Genomic DNA, 19,649 nt, shown 5'->3' with positions numbered 1-19,649 from the left:
GTGTGCAGCAGTATCAGATGTAGAGGGTGTTTGTGCACGTGCAGCCGTGCATAAACACCTCAGCTAATGTGGAAGAGGAGGCGAGACGTCGTGGATCACACACACACTCACACACACAGTCAGGAGTCAGGACACAGCAGTCGTTTGTATGCAGGAGAAGTCAGTGATGAACATCTGAGGTGAGAAAACATCCTTATTTATATTCTATTGAAGTCACTACAAGGAGTTTATTCTGTGACTGTTTACATTCAGACGACAGCGTGAGACACTTTCAGGAAGCAGAAGCAGATTTTCATTCTTGACGTTATATTTTGTGATTCTGTGACACTGGGGAAGTATCGGCAAAGAGACAAAGAAGAGACGGGAGAAGTGCGGGATTGTTAGACGTGGTTTTACTTCAATATATGAATTTATGTTTGTGCCTGAATGGTGTTACATCATCTCATGCATCCTGTAAACAGCTGTTTAAAAAAAATTATATTAAAAACAAGTTGCGTCTTTCGTTCACTCGCTTCCAAAACAAACGCCGGATCTAAGACGCGATCCTTTGTCCAGAGGGGGCGCCAAAATCAACACAATACGAGAGATGTTGTATGTAATCGCTCAGAGCGTTTAAACAACACGATGTTTTCGAGTTCCGACTTTACGTGACTTTTCCCAGTCGGCAACTGAAGTTTCCAATTATTCCAACCCCACCTGAATGCAGCACAAACGCCTTATTTCACAACGTTAACCACAGTGAAACGTAGCATCCGGTTCACCTGCTGACGCAAACAGCAGCGATGAGAGTAAAACATGAGGAATATTTAGCATTTATATTATTATATTATATTATTATCGTCAAAGCTCCAGCTGAGGAACACATCTGCAGTCATGTTTACAAATATATTCAACATCCTAATGAGAAGTATTATTATATATTTGTAATACTGATCAGATGCTGAACGAGGTTTGTACTTGATCATTGAAAAGGATACTTTCTTCTTCTCTCCTCAGTAAACTCGTCTCTTCTCGCCGCAGCAAAGGTCAAAGGTCAGGAGGAATTTGTAACAACAGCAAAGTGTGTATGTAACCGATGAATATTTAATAACACGAACGAACTGTTCTGGACGAAGGATTTATCTGTGTGTGTGTGTGTGTGTGAGTGTGTGTGTGTGAGAGTGTGTGTGAGAATGATTAAGAAGTTATTGAAGAAATTGATTTATTATTGATAAGATTATGAAAGAAGGCCGATTGCATTATTGATTAGGTCAGATAATGCAGCTGCTGAAGTTCCACAACACTATTATGAGATTACGTCTCACACACACACACGCGCACACACACACACACACACACACACACACACACACACACTGGATATTCTGTTGACGTTAAAATGCTAATAAAGTTGTGAAAACCTTTAACCTTCCGGTCCTCCAGATGTCGTGGCGTTCGTCTTTCCGCTGCTCAAAGTTTCGTCACGTCTTTGGGAAGCCGTCCACCAAGGAGCACGGCTACGACGGGGTGCCAATCACACGCGGTGTCCATGACAACCACTACTGCTCAGCCAATCCCTGCTTCCTCGCCGTGGTGACGGAGAGCGCCGGGGGCGGGTCCTTTTTAGTCCTGCCCATCCATCATGTGCGTCGTCTGTAAAACACGATAAAAGATTAAAATTATAAAAAATAAATCAAAAGTGAAACAAACAGAACAAAGTAAATATGGTGAATAAAGCTGCAGATTGTTAATATTTATATACTCTGATTACACAGTACTGAACTTAAATACTTGTACTTGATTATTTCTGTTTCTTTATACTTTTCAGATTAATACACAAAATATTAATATTAAGATAAAACTTTATTGATCCCTCTGTGAAATTCACAGCTGTATAAAACAATTATATGAACTCATTAATGCATCATTAATTATAATGCCATCATTTATATTACTCTGCATAATAAGTACTGGAAGTATATTTGAACTTTTAAACAGTATAATAACTCCCCCTCAGACCGGCAGGGTGGACCCTCAGCACCCGAGGGTGTGCGGTCACAGCGGGAGCGTCCTGGACGTGAAGTGGAACCCGTTTGACGATCACTGCATCGCCTCGTGCTCAGAGGATTGCACCGTAAGCACCGGTCCCTGCGCGTTCACGCTCACGTGCAGATGTTCTCCCTCCTCACACCCCCCCCCCCCGTGCGGTTTGTGCAGGTGAAGATCTGGGACATCCCGGTGTGTGGCGTCCAGCAGAACCTCACCAGGGCCAGGAAGACTCTGATGGGTCACTCCAGGAGGGTGGCGCTCATCGAGTGGCATCCGACAGCGCGGGACCTGCTGCTCAGCTCCGCCTACGACTACAAGGTCAGACCCTCATTGGTCAGAGGCGTTTCATTTTGTCCATATACAAAAAATAAAACTATACATGTGCAGTATATCTGAATTAAAAGTGGAAGAGTTGTGCAGGTTGAGTGTTAATATTAGTATTTATTGGTAGTATTGTGCAGAAATGTGCAAAAGTTCATTATTTATTGTGCTTTTGTTATTTATCGCCTGAAGAATTTGAATGCGTCAACCATGATGACCTTGATGACCTTGATGACCATACTGATATTGTTTGTATGTTTCTCACAGACACTAATTACCCAGCATCCATCACACGCTTGTCTCAAAGATGAAGACCTGCGTAGCGGATTTGTTCCGCTGTTAAGCAATTCTAGCTACGCGGATGACGACGCCCTACGAAACGCACATGTAGTCTCCAGACAATAACGACGTTTACATGCACAATATTCCTGCAAAGCCGTTTACATATGATGGAAATAAAGCTGTGCATACTTTGATTAACGTGTCAAAATATGGAACAGTTGAACGTCTGGAGACATTTTGTTTCTTTGCGCAAACCAGTAAACGTAGACATTGTTGTTGCTAATTGAGCTAACAGTGGGTTCAATTAGCATGTTGCTAACTAGTGGAATCCGGACCAAACCAAGTCTCTGTTCCCGCCTCAGGTCCTCCTCTGGGATGTGTCCCAGGCAGGTGCGGTGCTCAGGTACCCGGTCCGGGTGGTTCTGATGCCTGTCCACCACCGCTGCCCGTCTGATGCTCTGCTGCTGTCCGTCAGCTTCAGCAGCGATGGCAGCCGGCTGGCCGTCACGTCCAAAGACAGACGGGTTCGAGTCCTGGACCCGCGGACAGGAAGGATCCTGCAGGTGTCCAGGAGTAAGTCCCACAGAGCCAGTAAGGTGTTGTACATCGGAGGGCTGAAGATGCTTCTGTCCACCGGCAGCTCGCCGTGGAACCACAGACAGATCGTCCTCTGGGACCCTGTAAGACAAACACACTTCCACCTCAGACTGAATGCTTGATTAGATAGAAGGAACTGATGGTTGGCAGGTGTCCTGATATACATCGTCCTGCAGCACATTCGCATTTCTCCCTCCTTTTATACCGAAACCGTTGTTGCATCTTGTTGCAGAAGGAAACACAACAGCTTTTGAATGTGTCGGGTATACGATATGTAGGGAACAGGGTTTGAATTGAACTGCTTCGTAAAAAAAAGACAAGAAAAGAGGATTTATTGAAACGCTGATGAAAGAGGAGGCAAAAATATTGTTGGTGTTTGTTTTGTTTGTTGGCTGCAGGACGACTTATCTGAGCCTCTGTATGAAGAGGATTTGGATGGATCTGCAGGAGTCCTCTTTCCGTTCTACGACCCAGACACACACATGCTCTACTTGGCTGGAAAGGTTCAACACACACCATGAATCTTTATACGGGATAGCGCCTCATAAAGTCTCTGTTTTGTGCTTCCGTTTCATTGTTGATGAACTCACAAATTTGTCTTTTCTGGAAACTTGAAACCAAATGTGTCCTGAACACCTGGATTCAGGGTGACGGGAACATCCGGTACTATGAGCTGAGCACTGAGAAACCTTACATCCGCTTCCTGACGGAGAACAGGTCTCTGCTGCCACAGAAAGGACTCGGTGAGATCAACAGCAAGTAATACCGTAACTTCTTTAGCTAGCTGGAGCAATACTTCCGGATAAAATACCAACTAGCTAGCAGCGCAAATACCTATTTTGTAAACACAGTGGCTCCAGCAGTAAGCTACTAACTTTACAGAAAGACCAACATGTGTCACGAAACCCAATTTATTTAGTAAAAACACCAATTTAGCGAGTTGTACAATACTTAATGACGGACCAATTTAGTTAGCTGTACTTACTTTTAGAAAGGACCACCTTTGGTTAACTGTTCTACTTTAAACAAATAGCCTACTAACTTTAGCTAGCTATCATAACTTTAGCTAGCTATCATAACTTTAGCTAGCTATCATAACTTTAGCTTGCAATCATAACTTTAGCTTGCTATCATAACTTTAGCTCGCCAACATAACTTTAGCTAGCTGCTCCCGAATGCTCCATGACCAACTCCGAATGTCCTTCGTCCTCTCACTCCAGGTGTGATGCCAAAGCGCGGCCTGGACGTGAGCGCCTGTGAGGTTTTCCGATTTTACCGTCTGATCGCCATCAAAGACCTGGTGGAACCACTGTCAATGATCGTACCACGAAAAGAGGTTAGCATGACGCGTTTACTTTGCTTTTCTTATTATTTTGCATTTAATTGACAATCAAGTTTTTTCTCCGTCACAGTCGGGTATTTTCCAAGAGGATCTGTACCCGATGACGGCTGGAAACCAGGCGGCCATGACAGCTCTGGAGTGGCTGTCGGGGATCAACAGAAGTCAGTGCATCCTTTGAACCGAAATGGCAGACACACACGATAGATACCTTTAGTTTCTCTGTTTCTTATATCTCCATCAGGCCCGGTGCTGATGTCCCTGAAGCCGGGGACTCGAGTAGCCAACCCTTACCCAGAATCCCCTGCAGAGAGGAGGCTTGTGAGGCAGCTGAGCTCCCTGAGGTTCCAGATGGATCCAGCTGTGACGGGGTCAGAACTGGACTTTATGGAAGAGGTACAACCATCCAGCACTGAAACAGAGGGCAGCTCATGCCTCCCATACACGAGGAGACTGAATAATAAAATACACACACCTTATAAAAGGTCTGGAGAGCGCGCACCTACGTACGATAATGTTAAACATCTTGGATTTTCCGGAAGAACACAACTCGGACTGCGTTTTATAACCACCGCACACCAAACAGTCGAGATCGGCATGCGGTTTTAATGCTACCAACGACATCCTGCTAACATCGGATTATTTTAAATCGGTGGTCTACGTTTCTACGAACTCCTTTCGTAACTCACTTTTAGGTTACTTGCCGATAGCTGTCTTTTTACAGGTGTGCAAACATGTTATAAGTCGTGTGCGCAACTAACCCCGACTGAGCTCAAGGTCAAATGTGTTAAAGACTTGACCCTCAAAATTATCATTTGCATTTCAATTACGAATCCAAAAACGAAGAAGTCTCGATGAATTGAAGTAAATGAAACTCGCACACAACTCGTGTCGTACGCAAACATACATTTTCACTAAAGCCTCATTATTTAAAACACGTGTTGTGCAGGTTTAGTGAAAATGTTGCATACGACAGATGTTTACTGCACAACTGTAATGTTATCGTTGTATGAACCAGCTGAGCATCTCTCCAGGCCTTCCTTGAGGAGCAGCTGGCCTACCAGGACGCCAAATACCCGAGGGAGGTGAGCGACCTGTCGGGGTGGCAGCCGGACGAGACGCAGACCCCGACGTACCGCTGCACGCCACACTGCTGTGAACCTGCAGAGAGGCCGCCGCCGACCACAGAGAGCGAGGTGAGGCGGGAGTGTCAGATGTGTGACATGTTTTCCCTCTTCCTGCCAAGACACTTTTATTTTTATTTTCTTCAGCTCCTGCAAACATTTTACAGACAGCAAGACGAGATCAGAGGCCTGCGAGAAACGCTTAACGGGAAAGACGTAAGTGTTCAGATTATCCTTTAAACTCACGGGATTCGTCTCAACCATCAGGATCAAATGTATAATGTTCACATGTGAAGTTAAATCGTACTTATTATCTTTGGTCTGGGTTTAAATCTTTTTGTGTGCAGGTGAGGATCTCTCAGCTGGAGCAGGACATTAAGAACACCAGGAACAACATGAGGGCAACTTTCTGACCAATCAGCTCTCACGCTGCCGACACCGGACCAATCAAACGCCTCCACATTTCCAACCAATAACAGAAACACAGCAGATATCTTTACGACTAATAAATGTTCAAATAACTAACAGTGCTGCACCCACTACATCACTTTGTTTTTATACATTTGAAGCTTCTAAGAACAAATTGGATGATATTATTTATGATAAAATATCATTAGTTTACATCGTTATGGAGTTTTGTTGAGAATTTAAATATTTTGTGCACAGAAGCCTTGAAATATAAATTCCGCTGCATTTAAACAGAAGAGTTCAGAGACGACGTGGAGAAACATGTTCCACTAAAATGTGGATTTAGTCGATATAGGCAGAAATATATCTATATATATCTATATATATCTATATATATATAAATATAAGAGGTGCTGAAGCCTTAGATTCTGCAGAATACATAATAATAAACTCGTCAGCTCCACCTGGTGGACAGAAGATGTAATGTGTCTGCAGATATATTTAAGGAATAACTTCAGTGCATAAACTAGAGGAGCCAAATCTCGCAATGTTACCGAAAGTGAAATCTAAGTCGTGTATTCGCCGCGTGACTCGGAGCCAAAGCGTTCTGGTTATGTTGTATCAACATGTTGTCAACCCGACAAACGTTCAGAATCTGGCTTCTCGTCTTTCTGTCATCCTGCTGAAACAAACTGACACAAGAACATCAAATGTCTTGAAACACCTTAAATGTTGAACCCTAACCCTGCAAAGTAAAGACGTTAGTTCAGTTTCACTTCATCACAAAAGGCCAGAGGAGACGCCAGGAGCAAAATGTTAAGATTTTATTTACAAAGTCCTTTTTGTGTGTTTTTTTTTTGTTTGTTTTTCCTTTAACTTACAGAAGGTAAAAAAAAAAAAGAAAACACGTCAACTAGTCAGTGTAAGTGTGAAGGATCAACTGGATCTCTCGACTGAGCAGGAAGAGAAATGAAGAGGGGGGGGGGGAGAGAGATGCAGAGAGAGGGGGGAGAGAGAGAGAGAGAGAAGGGGGGGGAGAGAGAGAGAGAAGGGGGGGGAGAGAGAGAGAGAGAAGGGGGGCAGAGAGAGAGAAGGGGGGGGAGAGCATGTCCCCAGACAACCATACAAAATTAAACAAAAACAATTTCTCTGAAAAAATATTTCTTTTAAAAAGCTCTGTTGGCAAAAAAGAGAGAACACAGTTTGCCCTGAGCGCGCTCGGCCTCGGGAGGGGGGTGGGAGAAGGGGGGGGTGTTCACTACTCTTGACTGTCCGCGGGGGAAACAAAGGCAGGACGGTAAAATGAGGAATTAGTTGGTTTTATGTCTTTTGCGTCCCGTCAGCTCGCTGCGTCTCCGTCCAGACTCTCGTCGTTTAAAGTTTTGTTTTCACAAAATAATTATTTCCATCGTCGTGTGAAATGTTCCGACTTTGAGATTTGAGGTTAAATTTGTGATCTAAAAAGAAGTATAGAAAACTGTTTTTGAGGATGCATTCACTTGCTGCTGGCAGAGTAGGAATTTGTAGTTCAAATAGTTACAAAAGTCCCAAAAACATCTGGTGTGTAATTAATGATTAACATCATTCAGTGGTGCGTTCAGGGTCTGGTTTTATTTAGTTAAACTAGAACGTAGAACGTCACGGTCACCAGATCATTAAACGACAGAGTTTAAGTTGCGTTGGTGGAAATGTATTTCTACCACTCATCAGTTCACGTGAAGAGAAACGCTGATCGCTGCCGCCAACGAGCAGCGAGGACTTTAATCTGCAGGTTCAACGATCGACAGAATGTTTGAGGGAAACAGAAACTCTGGTTCCAGCTGAAGCGGGACGACTGCGGCGCCGCTTCTGTCGTACACGAACCGATTATCACAACATGAAGTTTGCTCTCAGAACGGATTCTTCTTACATTTAATAAACAAAACGACGAGTCGAGACGACGACCGTCCGATCGCTCGACGACGACGCAAACAGGAAGTAAACAGAAGATTCTGCATCTGGTGACGTGAATTTAAAAAGCCTGAAATTCGTGGATCGTGACAAACTTTTGCAAAAGCAGAAGAAGAAGAAAGATGCGTCCCGCCGGGTCTGCAGGAGGAGACGAGGGCGCGGCGGGAGGAGACTGGGTTCAGAAATGGAACGCAGCCCAGGGGAGGAGGGGGAGCGTTGGTGGGGGGGCATGTAGGGGAGGGGTCACCGGGCGAGAGGTCAGAGGGGTGTGTGGGGTCTTCCTTAATCATCATCTTCATCATCCTCCTCCTCATCTTCAGGGTCCCTCTTCCTCTTCTCTCCTTTGGCTGGAGACGAGTCCTCGTCTGTGCACACACACACACACACACACACACACACACACACACACACACACACACACACACACACACACACACACGTTAATTTAATCTCACTTTGTGCACACTCTTGATTCTCAGCCCGACAACGTTTTAAAAGAATAAAAGCAGCCGCAGTTACTGACCATCATCGTCGTCGTCGTCGTCGTCCTCATCGTCGTCCTCGCTGTCGACGTCTCCGTTCACTTCTCCGTCCTACAGACATAAACAAACTCTCAGGTTGAAGATCTGATGATATAAAAACTGTTCTGGAACATAGAGATCTATAAAACATAAAACCAGAGAATATAAGTTTAAACTCGTCAACAGGAAACCTTTAACGACCTTTAACGACCTTTAACGCCTCCAAACGTAAAATAAACCCGCTACGGCAGCGAAGGAGGCCGGGACTTCTCTGCCGCCATATTTAATTAAAATTATTTTTGCCACACAATTCAACGTTAATAAAGATTTCTCCTCTTAAGATTTAAAAACAATTAAAAAAAAGGTAGAATTCTGTATCGACCAATCAGAATCGAGTATTCAACCGAGCCGCGTAATAACTTTATATATATATATATATATTTCTTCTCACCTCGTCGTCATTACTGTCATCATCGTCGTCTTCTTCAGCGACAACGTCCTCTTCATCCTCGTCCTCCTCTTCATCAAAGTCCTCCGACTCGCCTTCTGCAAAACAAACAAAGTGAGAAACGTCATGTTTTCATTTCACTTTAAAAGTTTATAAATTTATAAATAAATACAACATTTTGGTAGCTATATTTACGCGTTGCTTTTACCTAAACCTTCTTCGTCCTCGTTGTCGACCCCGTCTACCTCTCCGTCAGAGTCGGACGCCTCGCAGTCGTCGATGTCGTATCCGTCCAGGTAGGTGAGCTGGGGGAGGAGCTTGAAGATGGACTCCCTGTAGTCGGCCAGGTTGGTCACCTCGCAGTTAAACAGGTCGAGACTCTTCAGCTGGGGCAACTTTTTCTGGAGGGGGAAACGACAAAACGTGATTAAATACTTCACTTATTTAAATGTGACGTTTTTAATAAGTAATCTGAGCCAGAAACTGCAACGCAGGTTTGAACATTTCCGACGGTCCTTGAACTAACCAGCTGAAACTCGTGACGTCATCATAAATCACTTTATTCTACACGACAGCGAAGGAACGAGTCGGCCGAGACAAACACGGGACGAGAACTCAGTGACACTTGGACGGAACGGCTGCTCACAAACAGTTTCAATATCTCGAGCACGTGGAGACCAATATTATAAACACTTTTCTCCTTCAAAATAAAGCGCAAGACAGAAAAATCTACAAATGAAAATATGAATTAATGTCGGTTTTAATCCGCCGGACAAGGAGTCCATCGAAGGAGACGAACAGGTTGATGAAGAAGAACAGCGGGTTGATGAAGAAGAACAGCGGGTTGATGAACTTCTAGCAAGTCTTTCAAAATGTGGCCGCACTTCATCACAACGCTCTTCTTCTTGCCGACACGCCGCTTTGCATCTCAAACACATCTAATCTCTGAAGACGATTTAAAAGCTTCATCCTTCGAGCAAACGGGACAAACCGTTTGTGCACCAGAACATTAAAGGTTCGCATCCCAGCAGTTATTGGGATGTGTGTGTGTGTGTGTGTGTGTGTGTGATGCTGACTCCACCCACCAGAGGCTCCAGGGTGCTGATGTCTTTGAACTTATTCCCACTGAGGTTAAGGTGCGTTAGGTTCACCAGCCGCTCTGCCAGGACCTCCAGACCGCCTGATATCCTGTTGTCACTCAACTCCAACTGCAGAGGAAAAGATTTTAGTAACACATGCACAGAGTTTACATAAAGTTAAAACAAAGGACAAACTTTAAACATTTACACAATATGTACAGATATACATTTATATTTTAGAAACGGTTCAAGTTTCGGGCTGAAAAACAACCCGGATGACTTTTATACATTTTCAAACTGCTCATTTTAAATAACCGACGGTCCAAACCTGAAATATACTCGGTTTACTGCCACACATGACGACAGAGCGGTGAAACATTCACATTTGAGAAGCTGTAATGATCCGGGAACATCTGCATTAACGCTCGGGTGCGTTTGGTTCTCTTACCTTTTTGAGTTTGTCCAGTTTGGGGATGTCTGCTACGCTGGTCAGACCGACATTGATGAGGCTGAGCAGCTCCAGGTTCGAGAACTCTTCTGTGATTCCTTCAATCTTCCCTTCGCTGGGGCGACAGTTATCCAGAACCAGCTCCTGGACCTGGGGGGGGTCAAAGGCAGGGTTTGACTCAGGACATCAGGAGTTGAACTACATTAATGTTTGAAGTCTGTATATAATGAAAAAATGTCCATCTCAGAAATAACAATGAGCGCAATAAAGTATTTGGCATCAAAAACTCATACGTTGAATATCAAAGATATAAACATTTAATAAACATGTGAACAAATGTACCTCCTGACTTTCACTATCAATACAAGTGTGTTTATTTTTATACCTGTGATCTAAGATATACTGCTAGATAAAGTGTGTCTGAACCATGTTTCAAGGTGTTATAGCCACCAGGACACGTGCTTTCCTTCTCAGACTAAATGCAGTCTTTGCTCACACATTGGTTTGTGTGCAAACCCAGCAAATATTCACACCTGGAATCAGTGAGTTTTATGCATCTTAGCTAAAACATTAACGTTTCTGCAGCCTTTTTACAAACTGTGTCGTCAAAATATTATTAAAACACCAATATCCTCCAGAGGATGCGAGTGTACAGCAGTCCTGAGCAGCTTCATGTTGGAACGGATCCCGGCCGAGACTGTTTATAAACTCCCCACACATGTGACGCTGCTAGGTTAGCTCACATGCTAACTCTCTGCTAACTCTTCCTCTTATGTATTCATCAATCTGATGTCCCCACGAGTTAGCACAAAGATAAATTGTTTATAGTGGCTTTAGGGAGAAATGGAGGAGACTATAGCGCAATAAGCGGATATGAAGGAGCTTCTTTAGCACAGCTAGCGCTAGCATGCTTCTGGCTACGCGCCCTTAGCACGTTAGGGCTCCGACTAATCTCTGGAGAGGCGACAATATCAACAATGTCAATTATGCGTTTTTAAATATATAACCCGAACGTTGTAAAGATAGATTAAAAATGGTGTTAAAGTTAAATAAAACAACAAGTCGAGATTTGTACATGCATTTAAATGAAGTAAACCGAAAAGCAATGACGCATTTCCTGCTTTACACGAGTATTAAAAGAGATATCGTGACGAGTCATTTCCAACGTTATCATCGTTACTTCTTCTTAATGCTTCCCTGAAAGGGATTTAAGTTGTTACACGGAGCAGAATAAATCACGCTGCGTGTTTGAATTGTGTAACACCGTGTGTAGCAACGCAGATATAAACCGTCTTACAACTTCGAAATAATGCAGTTCCAGTCATTAGTCGGGCCCGGGAGACACGGATGAGCATTCCGGTGCTGGAGCAGGAGGTGCACGCGAGTTTAGTTACACGCGAGCCGTTTATTAGCGACACTTTAACGATGTGCACGAACACTGAGCGCTAGATGTGTGCGGTAAGTGTGCAAACATTAAGACAAAAACAAGGCGGTAAATGTCTGCGCACCTGGGCTGTTTAACGAGAATCCAGTATTTTAAAAAGGTAGCAAATGAAATAACGTCCCAGACTTTACGTCATCTTGCAGCTCAGCTTTACACAGTAAACACACATTTGAGCACTTCTCGGGACCTGCAGACACCCTGCCATGTGCTCGCCATCCCTCCTGCTTCTTCTCCGGCCGGTTCAACTTTACACCTCAAACCGATAAACAACAACAAACATGGCTACTCACTTCTGTCGGCGACCGGTGCCTCAGCTCTAAGGAGACCCTCTTCTTCATGTCCATTTTCCTCTGGTTTTGGCCTGAGTTTGGGTCTCTGTGATGCGAGAAAACTTGTTTCTCCTCGATCCTCTCTTCAGTATCAACACGCGGAACCAGCGTGAAGCTAGCTAGAGTAAAAATGTAGGACATCCGGCTGAGACTTCAAAATAAATCTATCGTGATCTCAGCGGAAATGCAATGAGACATTATTTATAAGGAAAATGTATTTGCATCTGCAATTTCACCCCTATAAGATCACATATATATCTATATACACGTTTACTGTCCTGTGTAGTCCAAACATGTATGTATGTATAGAAATGGTTCCTTAATACGTTTATTTTGAAGGCGTATGATTGTACTTCCGGTAGTTCTCTAGGTTTTCCCGTCGAACTTGATGTGAACGAGTGAAACGTTCCCGTGGCGCGTGTGAAAAGTGGGTCAAGCCGTTTGCTGCTTTTATTTGCCCTCGAAAATATAGTAAATCAACATTAACGACCCAACAAATGGTTTTAAAAGAAGCAGGATTTTACACAATGAATAAAGTATATTTTATTAAACAAAGAGCAATTATATATACTTATCACAAACATGTTCTAAAGCTTATTTTTGAAGTCATCTTATAATTTCAAGATAATACAAATCCCTCTTCTTCAGTCTTTCAGCTCGTTTGATTTTACATGTAAACAATCAGAAACAAAAAACAGTCCATTTCGTTATCATTTCTGACAACAAAAATACTTGATTTCGCGCTTAAAGTCGTATTTTGCTGCTCGGGCATTAATAAGGCCGAGTTTCTGAGGAGCACTTGAACGCCACAGATGTTAATTTGTAAAAGGAGGGAAACTGCAGGAGGAAAACAGCCCAGCAGCGCCTCTGGCGGCCATTATGGCTCATTACACACAACACGGTACAGCTACTGACACTGTGGAGGCAGTGTTTAAAATTAATTCATATATTATATATTAATATATATTGGATATAATATATATATATATACATTTCCCTCGGGATCAATACATTATCTATCTATATATATAATTTCTATAATATATATTATAGAGGCCTCCATCTGCAGCTGGATATTCAACTTCCTGTCGGGCAGGCCCCAGGTGGTGAGAGTCACACCTCTTCCTCGCTGACACTGATGCATCACAAGGCTGTGTGCTCAGCCCCCTCCTGTACTCCCTGTTCACCTACGACTGTGCTGCCAAGCACAGTTCAAACATCATCTTTAAGTTTGCTGACGATACGACAGCACAGCACATCACACCACAGCACATCACACACCACAGCACATCACACACCACAGCACATCACACACCACAGCACATCACACACCACAGCACATCACACACCACAGCACATCACACACCACAGCACATCACACACCACAGCACATCACACACCACAGCACACACCACAGCACACATCGCAGCTCACCATTGGCAACAGTCTCCCGAACATTCAGGACATTTTCCAGCAGCGGTGCCTCCGGAAGGCACAAAGCATCACAAAGGACCACAGCCACCAGCAGACTGTTCTCCCTGTTACCGTCAGCAGACGATACAGGAGCTGCAGCACCTCCAGACTCAGTTTCTACCATCAGGCTCCTCAACCTGCAGACCCACACACTCACTGTCTGCACTACATACATATAATACATATTATTATTTACAGTACTGCACAACCCCCCCTTCCTTTCATGTACATAAGCTTTATTGGTTTTGTTATTATTGTTTTAACTTAAATTGTATATAGTACTAAATTGTATATAGTACTCTTTTCTTCAAAATATCTTATATATTTTATTTTATTTTTGACCGCTGAGCTGACATGCTGTCTCTCTCTGACACATTTCATTGTACCGTTGACCCTGTGTTAACTTACATATGACAAATACAACTTGAAACTAAAAAACTATATTATATATATATATATATTGTATATATATATAATATATAATATATAATATATATATAATATATAATATATATAATACTACTATAATAATATTATAATATATAATATATATATATAATATATCAATATATACTATCGATCATAATAATAGATATATACCTATATATCTATCATATATAATATTTTATATCTTATACTATATAGCACTTCTATATCTATCTATATTACTAGATAGTATTGATATCTATATCTCTATTATTAATATCTCTATCGATTGTCTACTATCTAACATCCATATATAATATCTGTGACTCTCAAAAACTTCCAAGTGTACAAAAAATAAAAAAGTATTGCCTGTTTTTATTTCTCATAACTTTCCATTTCAGAAATAAATCGTGCACAAATGTACGATAAGACGGATTGGACTCTTTGTCTGCAGAGTTTATCATAGTGTTAATTCTTTATTGTCATTACATTGTAGATCATCTCTCACGACAAGCAGTTATACATACAGTGGTCTTAGGTTATATCGTCCAATACGAGGAGAGCAACAGTTAGTTAGTATCACAGCTAGGCCCCCCCCAAAAAAATCCCTCCTCCACATCACACACACCGATGTATTGACAATCGCCAAATACGCCACAGGTGCCGAATCAATACATAAGACGCAGGAATAAATAAATAGCAACACGGTGTGTATATAATCCCATACACACATGTAGCTCACCAGAAGACACCAGGTCCAGAGGCAAAGGGCTATTTTAACAGCCACAAGGCATACCGTATAATGTAACACAGGCCAGACCGAGGCCACGCTGTCAAAGTGCAGACTGTCATATCTTTTATATTCTGACTCTTCTGAAGTCGAACCAATGAGACTATTTCTGCGATGCCTTTGGGTACAAACCGGAGAACTGAAGCTTCAGTCTGCACCTTTGATTTAAAGTGCTCCTCTCGATCCGACAACCCGAGAGCGATGTTAAAAGTAGGCGGGTAACGTGGCCGAGGTCTGACTCTCAGTAATGTGAAAAGGGAAAATGGAGCGTCACACTGTACAAGTCCCTCATTGAGGTTAGAATACAAGTCGCCCTAGAGGGCAAATCAGCACGAAAGAAAATCCAAGTAAAAGAAGTAAAAAGGGCAACGAAACAATTCTGACAAAGTGCAAAATAAATAATAAATAAATAAAACATATTCAAGAAAATTCAAGTCTTAAAGCACTTTGTAATTGGGAGAGGAGCGCCGCTAACATCGTCCGCTAACATCGTCCGCTAACAGCGCCGCTAACATCGACCGCTAACATCGACCGCTAACATCGCCGCTAACATCGTCCGCTAACATCGTCCGCTAACAGCGGCGCTAACATCGACCGCTAACATCGACCGCTAACATCGCCGCTAACATCGTCCGCTAACATCGTCCGCTAACAGTGCCGCTAACATCGCCGCTAACATCGTCCGCTAACATCGTCCGCTAACAGCGCCGCTAACATCGGCTCCAGCAGGACAAACATGTCCTTGTGTCTTTATGTGGAAAGCTTCTCAAACAGACGGAAAGCGGTTCAGCTGCATGCAGTTCACAGACTTTCCACAGGCGGACTCAGAAAATCAGGTTTCAGAACAAACAAACAAGAAACAAATAAAATCAACACATTTGTGCTCCAGAACTTCTTCTTCACCAACAACCTGTAAGAGCTACAGAACGCTTTGTGTGGCAGAAAGGGACTAACTCGTGTTTATCGTGTGATTGTTTGTGCTCGATCATCGATGTTTGTTGACTGTAGATAGAAAACACTGCTTAAAAATGCACCTTTTTATTTTTATTATTATTACTATTTGTGTCTAAAACACCACGATAGCTTTTAAACTTTCCCATCCTCCAACCAAAACCTTTTATAAAATATCTTATTTTTAAACTATTATGATTGTATAAGAGCGATGGGACCCAGTTCATGTCTATCGGCTTGTCGGTTATTTAAAATACACTTTCAGAATACAATCAAATTAGATCATCTGTACATTTTCAAACACCAAAAGGTACTTTATAAGTTCTGAGAACACTTTAATACCTCGAACCTGTATGTGTAAAATGACAGAAAGGTCTTGTGGAGTCACATACTGCTGGGCTTTGGGGCAAAGTGTTTGGCCCCCGTGAAGCCCTTGCTAATGGAAATTATCTTTTTTGTGTCCTTGAAACCAAAATGAATTCTGAATACGTAACGTTTCTCTGTATTTTTAGGAGGAGGTATTCATTCTTCAGGCACTAAATACTTTTACTTCTAAGTATTCATCTCAACACTGCGAGTACTGGAATGTGAAGCGAAAGGCTAGCCGGTTAGCCACACCAGGAACATTAGCATTAGCAATGCTAGCACAGATTCTGTAATAAATTACGACATATTAAATAATGCCCGGATTTAAAAAAAACGAAGCAAAATCGAACAAATATTATAAATGTAAAATATCAAATATAATATCCATTAAAAGTCAGGTTTGTATTTTAGGAATGTTAGCAGTGGGCTAAATGAGAAGAATCAAGGTGACCTCCGACCTTTGACACAGTTTTCTATGTACAATGGAGTCGATATAAACCCAGCACCAGACTGAATGCCCGTTCCAACGTCTCATGACAATTATACTTCCTCAGTCTTCATTAGTTTGAACAGACCAACAGAACAACACATCTCTTAACTTTGCTGTTAGTGTCGACTCTATTGGCGTTATCTGTCGAATTGTTTGTAAAACTTCAACTTGTCCTGTAGCGAGCGATGTGTCGAAGCTGCACGCTCACCACGTGTGGAACAAATCTGTAACCCTGTGGAAAATGTTCTGCTGCGATCAAAGCAAAACATGTGCCGATGGTTTCCATCACCCTTAACTTGTTTAATCTAAACTCAAGGATACATTGTTGAATTGTTAAAGAGCCTTTTTTAACAATAAATAACCTTTTTCTTAAGGTCTCTGTCAGAGCAGACTCTTTAATCCTGCTTATAAAGAACACGTGTATGTGACGTGAACAGTCACCACCAACACGCGCGCTCACCAAACAGGAACTGTTCAAAACATCAAAATCTGATTTTATGCGCTACGAGGACATCCGAAGGTTCTGCGCTGTTAATTCTTCAATGTATGGATCCAGGAAGTTTATGAGGTCCAGAAACAATCGTATAGCTCCCGCACGTCAGCAGGTTCTCTAAAGGTCAAGAGTTCCTTCAGCGTATCGTTTCAGAGCGTCACCAGGATTCCGTGCGCCAAACGAGGAAGGTGGGAAAGTACCCGAAGGTGTGAAAGGACCCGAAGGTGTGAAAGGACCCGAAGACAAGAACGTTCTGAAGGTTCCGGAATTTTGTCAACACTTTTTCTGTGGAGTTAAGGACAAATAATGTCGGATATCCCGTTGCCTTAAGACGCGCTGAGCTCAGCGTTCCTAAATTACCTAAAACTGGAAGTTTAGAACGGCTCCCAGTGTTCACGGTCCTGCATGCAGAAGCCACAAAGAAGACAAGTTAACAAGCATCGCCTCGACACAGTACACGCAAAACACTGTGTGGGTAACTCAGAATAGTATACAGAGAAAAACGAGCATCTTTTCCTCGATGCAATAACACATAACGTGTCTGTTCAATGCACCCGGCCCGCGCTGCTCGTCTGTAATCGCAATGTTTTCCTTCTCATCTCGTGAGCTGACGTGTTTATCGACGTGTTGAATGAGATTCCTGACCCACAAACCTGGAAGTGTTCTCTTCCTCAATCTGTAAAAACATACTTATTGCAGATACGGCTTTATTCCAAAGGAATCCAAGGACGTCTTATCACTGGCCGGTTCATGCAAACAGCCATTGAGCCGAGACTCTACGCAGACTCTGAGAAAGGCAGAGTTTGTTACAAGAGATGTTCTCAAACAGAAGCAGAAGGGTCTGCTGACACCGCAGGCCTGGATATGGAGCCATGCTGAAAGGCAGTGCGAGCCCAGGAAGGGAATAAGAAAGACAGAAAGTGGGGAAGACTGTGACAGTCGCTGAGAAATCTAGAGCTGCAGAAAAGCACAGGAAGGCAAGTCAAGGTAGAAAAGACAGAAGAACTCTGAGAGAAAAACAGCAAGAAGAAGAAGACGAAGAAGACAGCATCACAGAAACAGCTGTCAGGCAGTTGAGTCGGACTTTGTGCTGGCTCGGTCATAATAGAGTAAGAACAGGTTGAAACTCACAGACACAAACATGCACGTACATATAGAGCGTGCCTCGAGTCTCCAAAGCCTCCTTGGTATCAGGTGCAGCCCGGCTGAGCGCTGCCGAGCGAACGCTTCTCGTCCCTTTCAGTCCTTCTCTTCTACTTCTCTTCTGCAGCTCTCACGCTGAAGTCCTCCTCTCCTCGCGTCCACACACCTCAGTCCGTTTTGTGAAAGCAGAATGGTACAGAAGCACAGAAGAAGAAGTAGAAGTGGTTTGTTGTTTATGCAAATACAGGCTGTTTTTCCGGGGGTTTGGTCAAGCGGGGGTTAAGGGTCGGGTCGCCGTCGGGACCTAATGAGGGAGCGGCACCAGGATATCCACGTAGTTGATGGGGAAGAAGCCCGACTGGCCGTTGATCATGCCCTCGTACCAGTTGTCGTCGATCTGATTGGTCAGGGTGATGACGTCGCCCTCTTTGAAGCCCAGCTCGCCTTCGTTCTCCGGTTCGAAGTCGTAGAGCGCTCGGCAACAGGGCTGGTCCAGGGGGGCTGGGGGGGCAAACAAAACGTATATGGATTGTAAATGAAGTGACATCGCTCACAAAGTCAAAATATATTTACCGCTCCTGGTACCTGGTGATCTTCCGGGCGATTTGGCCGAGTGTATCCCCCCGTTGAGGCTCTCGCTGGGGGGCAGCAGCTCCAGGGTCATTCGGGGCTTAGGAGTGTACTCCTTCCTCGGTTTAGTGGACACTTCTTTAATCCTGGGGGGCCAGACACGGTTTAAAAACACACCGAGACGTTTGGTCGGTTTATTACCATCAGCAGTAACATCAGTACCTGTCCTCCATCTTACTGGAGAGCTGTTGGAGGATTTCGGCAGAGCGGCTGTGGTACTCCAACTGAGCCTGAACCAACGCTGCCAGCTGGCTCACCTGCTCTATCTGCAACACACACACACACACACACACACACACACACACACACACACACACACACACACACACACACACATATGTTTGATGGATTAATGCAGATAATATTTGGCAGATGAATTGTCAGTTAATAAATCCTCACGTCGCTCTCCAGCAGGTTGAACATGCTCTGCTCTGCGATCTCTTTGCTCTCGTCGAACTTCTCCAGCGCCTGTTTGATTTCCTCGTCCTGCACTTTCCCCTGCCGCTTCTTCTTGTAGTCGAAGTCCAGACGGCGTCCCTCCATCTTCTTCAGATGGTGCTGCAGAGACA

The 19,649-nt window shown here is 43.4% G+C and overlaps 3 protein-coding genes across 8 annotated transcripts in view; 1 reads left to right on the top strand and 2 right to left on the bottom strand.

The window, feature by feature from the left end:
• The first annotated feature begins 45 nt into the window (after positions 1 to 45).
• On the top strand, positions 46 to 6,321 carry LOC115023540 (coronin-2B-like). 5 transcript variants are annotated; one of them, XM_029454596.1, is made up of 14 exons: positions 46 to 179; positions 997 to 1,060; positions 1,423 to 1,623; positions 1,997 to 2,113; positions 2,197 to 2,346; positions 2,994 to 3,311; positions 3,627 to 3,731; positions 3,875 to 3,971; positions 4,449 to 4,564; positions 4,641 to 4,731; positions 4,812 to 4,963; positions 5,602 to 5,763; positions 5,859 to 5,907; positions 6,039 to 6,321. In XM_029454596.1, the coding sequence occupies exons 1-13, from the start codon at positions 67 to 69 to the stop codon at positions 5,895 to 5,897; spliced, it is 1,725 nt and encodes a 574-aa protein (XP_029310456.1). In that variant the 5' UTR covers positions 46 to 66; the 3' UTR covers positions 5,898 to 5,907; positions 6,039 to 6,321. The 5 variants fall into 5 exon arrangements, with proteins under 5 accessions (XP_029310456.1, XP_029310455.1, XP_029310454.1 ...); XM_029454595.1 differs by having other exon boundaries at positions 5,814 to 5,907; XM_029454594.1 differs by having other exon boundaries at positions 5,839 to 5,907; positions 6,039 to 6,310.
• A 1,023-nt stretch (positions 6,322 to 7,344) lies between these two features.
• LOC115023559 (acidic leucine-rich nuclear phosphoprotein 32 family member B-like) lies at positions 7,345 to 12,450 on the bottom strand. The gene is made up of 7 exons (XM_029454636.1): positions 12,280 to 12,450; positions 10,546 to 10,695; positions 10,104 to 10,226; positions 9,227 to 9,419; positions 9,022 to 9,116; positions 8,573 to 8,642; positions 7,345 to 8,414 (listed from the first exon to the last, which is right to left on the bottom strand). Exons 1-7 carry the CDS (start codon positions 12,331 to 12,333, stop codon positions 8,332 to 8,334), a joined length of 768 nt encoding a protein of 255 aa, XP_029310496.1. The 5' UTR covers positions 12,334 to 12,450; the 3' UTR covers positions 7,345 to 8,331.
• A 2,223-nt stretch (positions 12,451 to 14,673) lies between these two features.
• The window catches only part of LOC115023551 (endophilin-A1-like), a 17,609-nt gene continuing 12,633 nt past the window's right edge, over positions 14,674 to 19,649 (bottom strand). For both annotated transcript variants that reach the window (XM_029454616.1, XM_029454615.1), the window contains exons 6-9: positions 19,480 to 19,638; positions 19,243 to 19,346; positions 19,036 to 19,166; positions 14,674 to 18,951 (exon numbers count right to left, since the gene is read on the bottom strand). In XM_029454616.1, coding sequence (XP_029310476.1) covers positions 18,755 to 18,951; positions 19,036 to 19,166; positions 19,243 to 19,346; positions 19,480 to 19,638 — 591 coding nt within the window. In that variant the 3' untranslated portion in view covers positions 14,674 to 18,754. The remainder of the gene's footprint in view (positions 18,952 to 19,035; positions 19,167 to 19,242; positions 19,347 to 19,479; positions 19,639 to 19,649) is intronic.

The sequence above is a fragment of the Cottoperca gobio genome, chromosome 18 (assembly GCF_900634415.1).
Source record: "Cottoperca gobio chromosome 18, fCotGob3.1, whole genome shotgun sequence".
In the NCBI taxonomy this organism is placed as follows: Eukaryota; Metazoa; Chordata; class Actinopteri; order Perciformes; family Bovichtidae; genus Cottoperca; species Cottoperca gobio.
The sequence above is the reverse complement of the archived record's forward strand: the minus strand, read 5'-3'. Positions and strand labels throughout refer to the sequence as shown.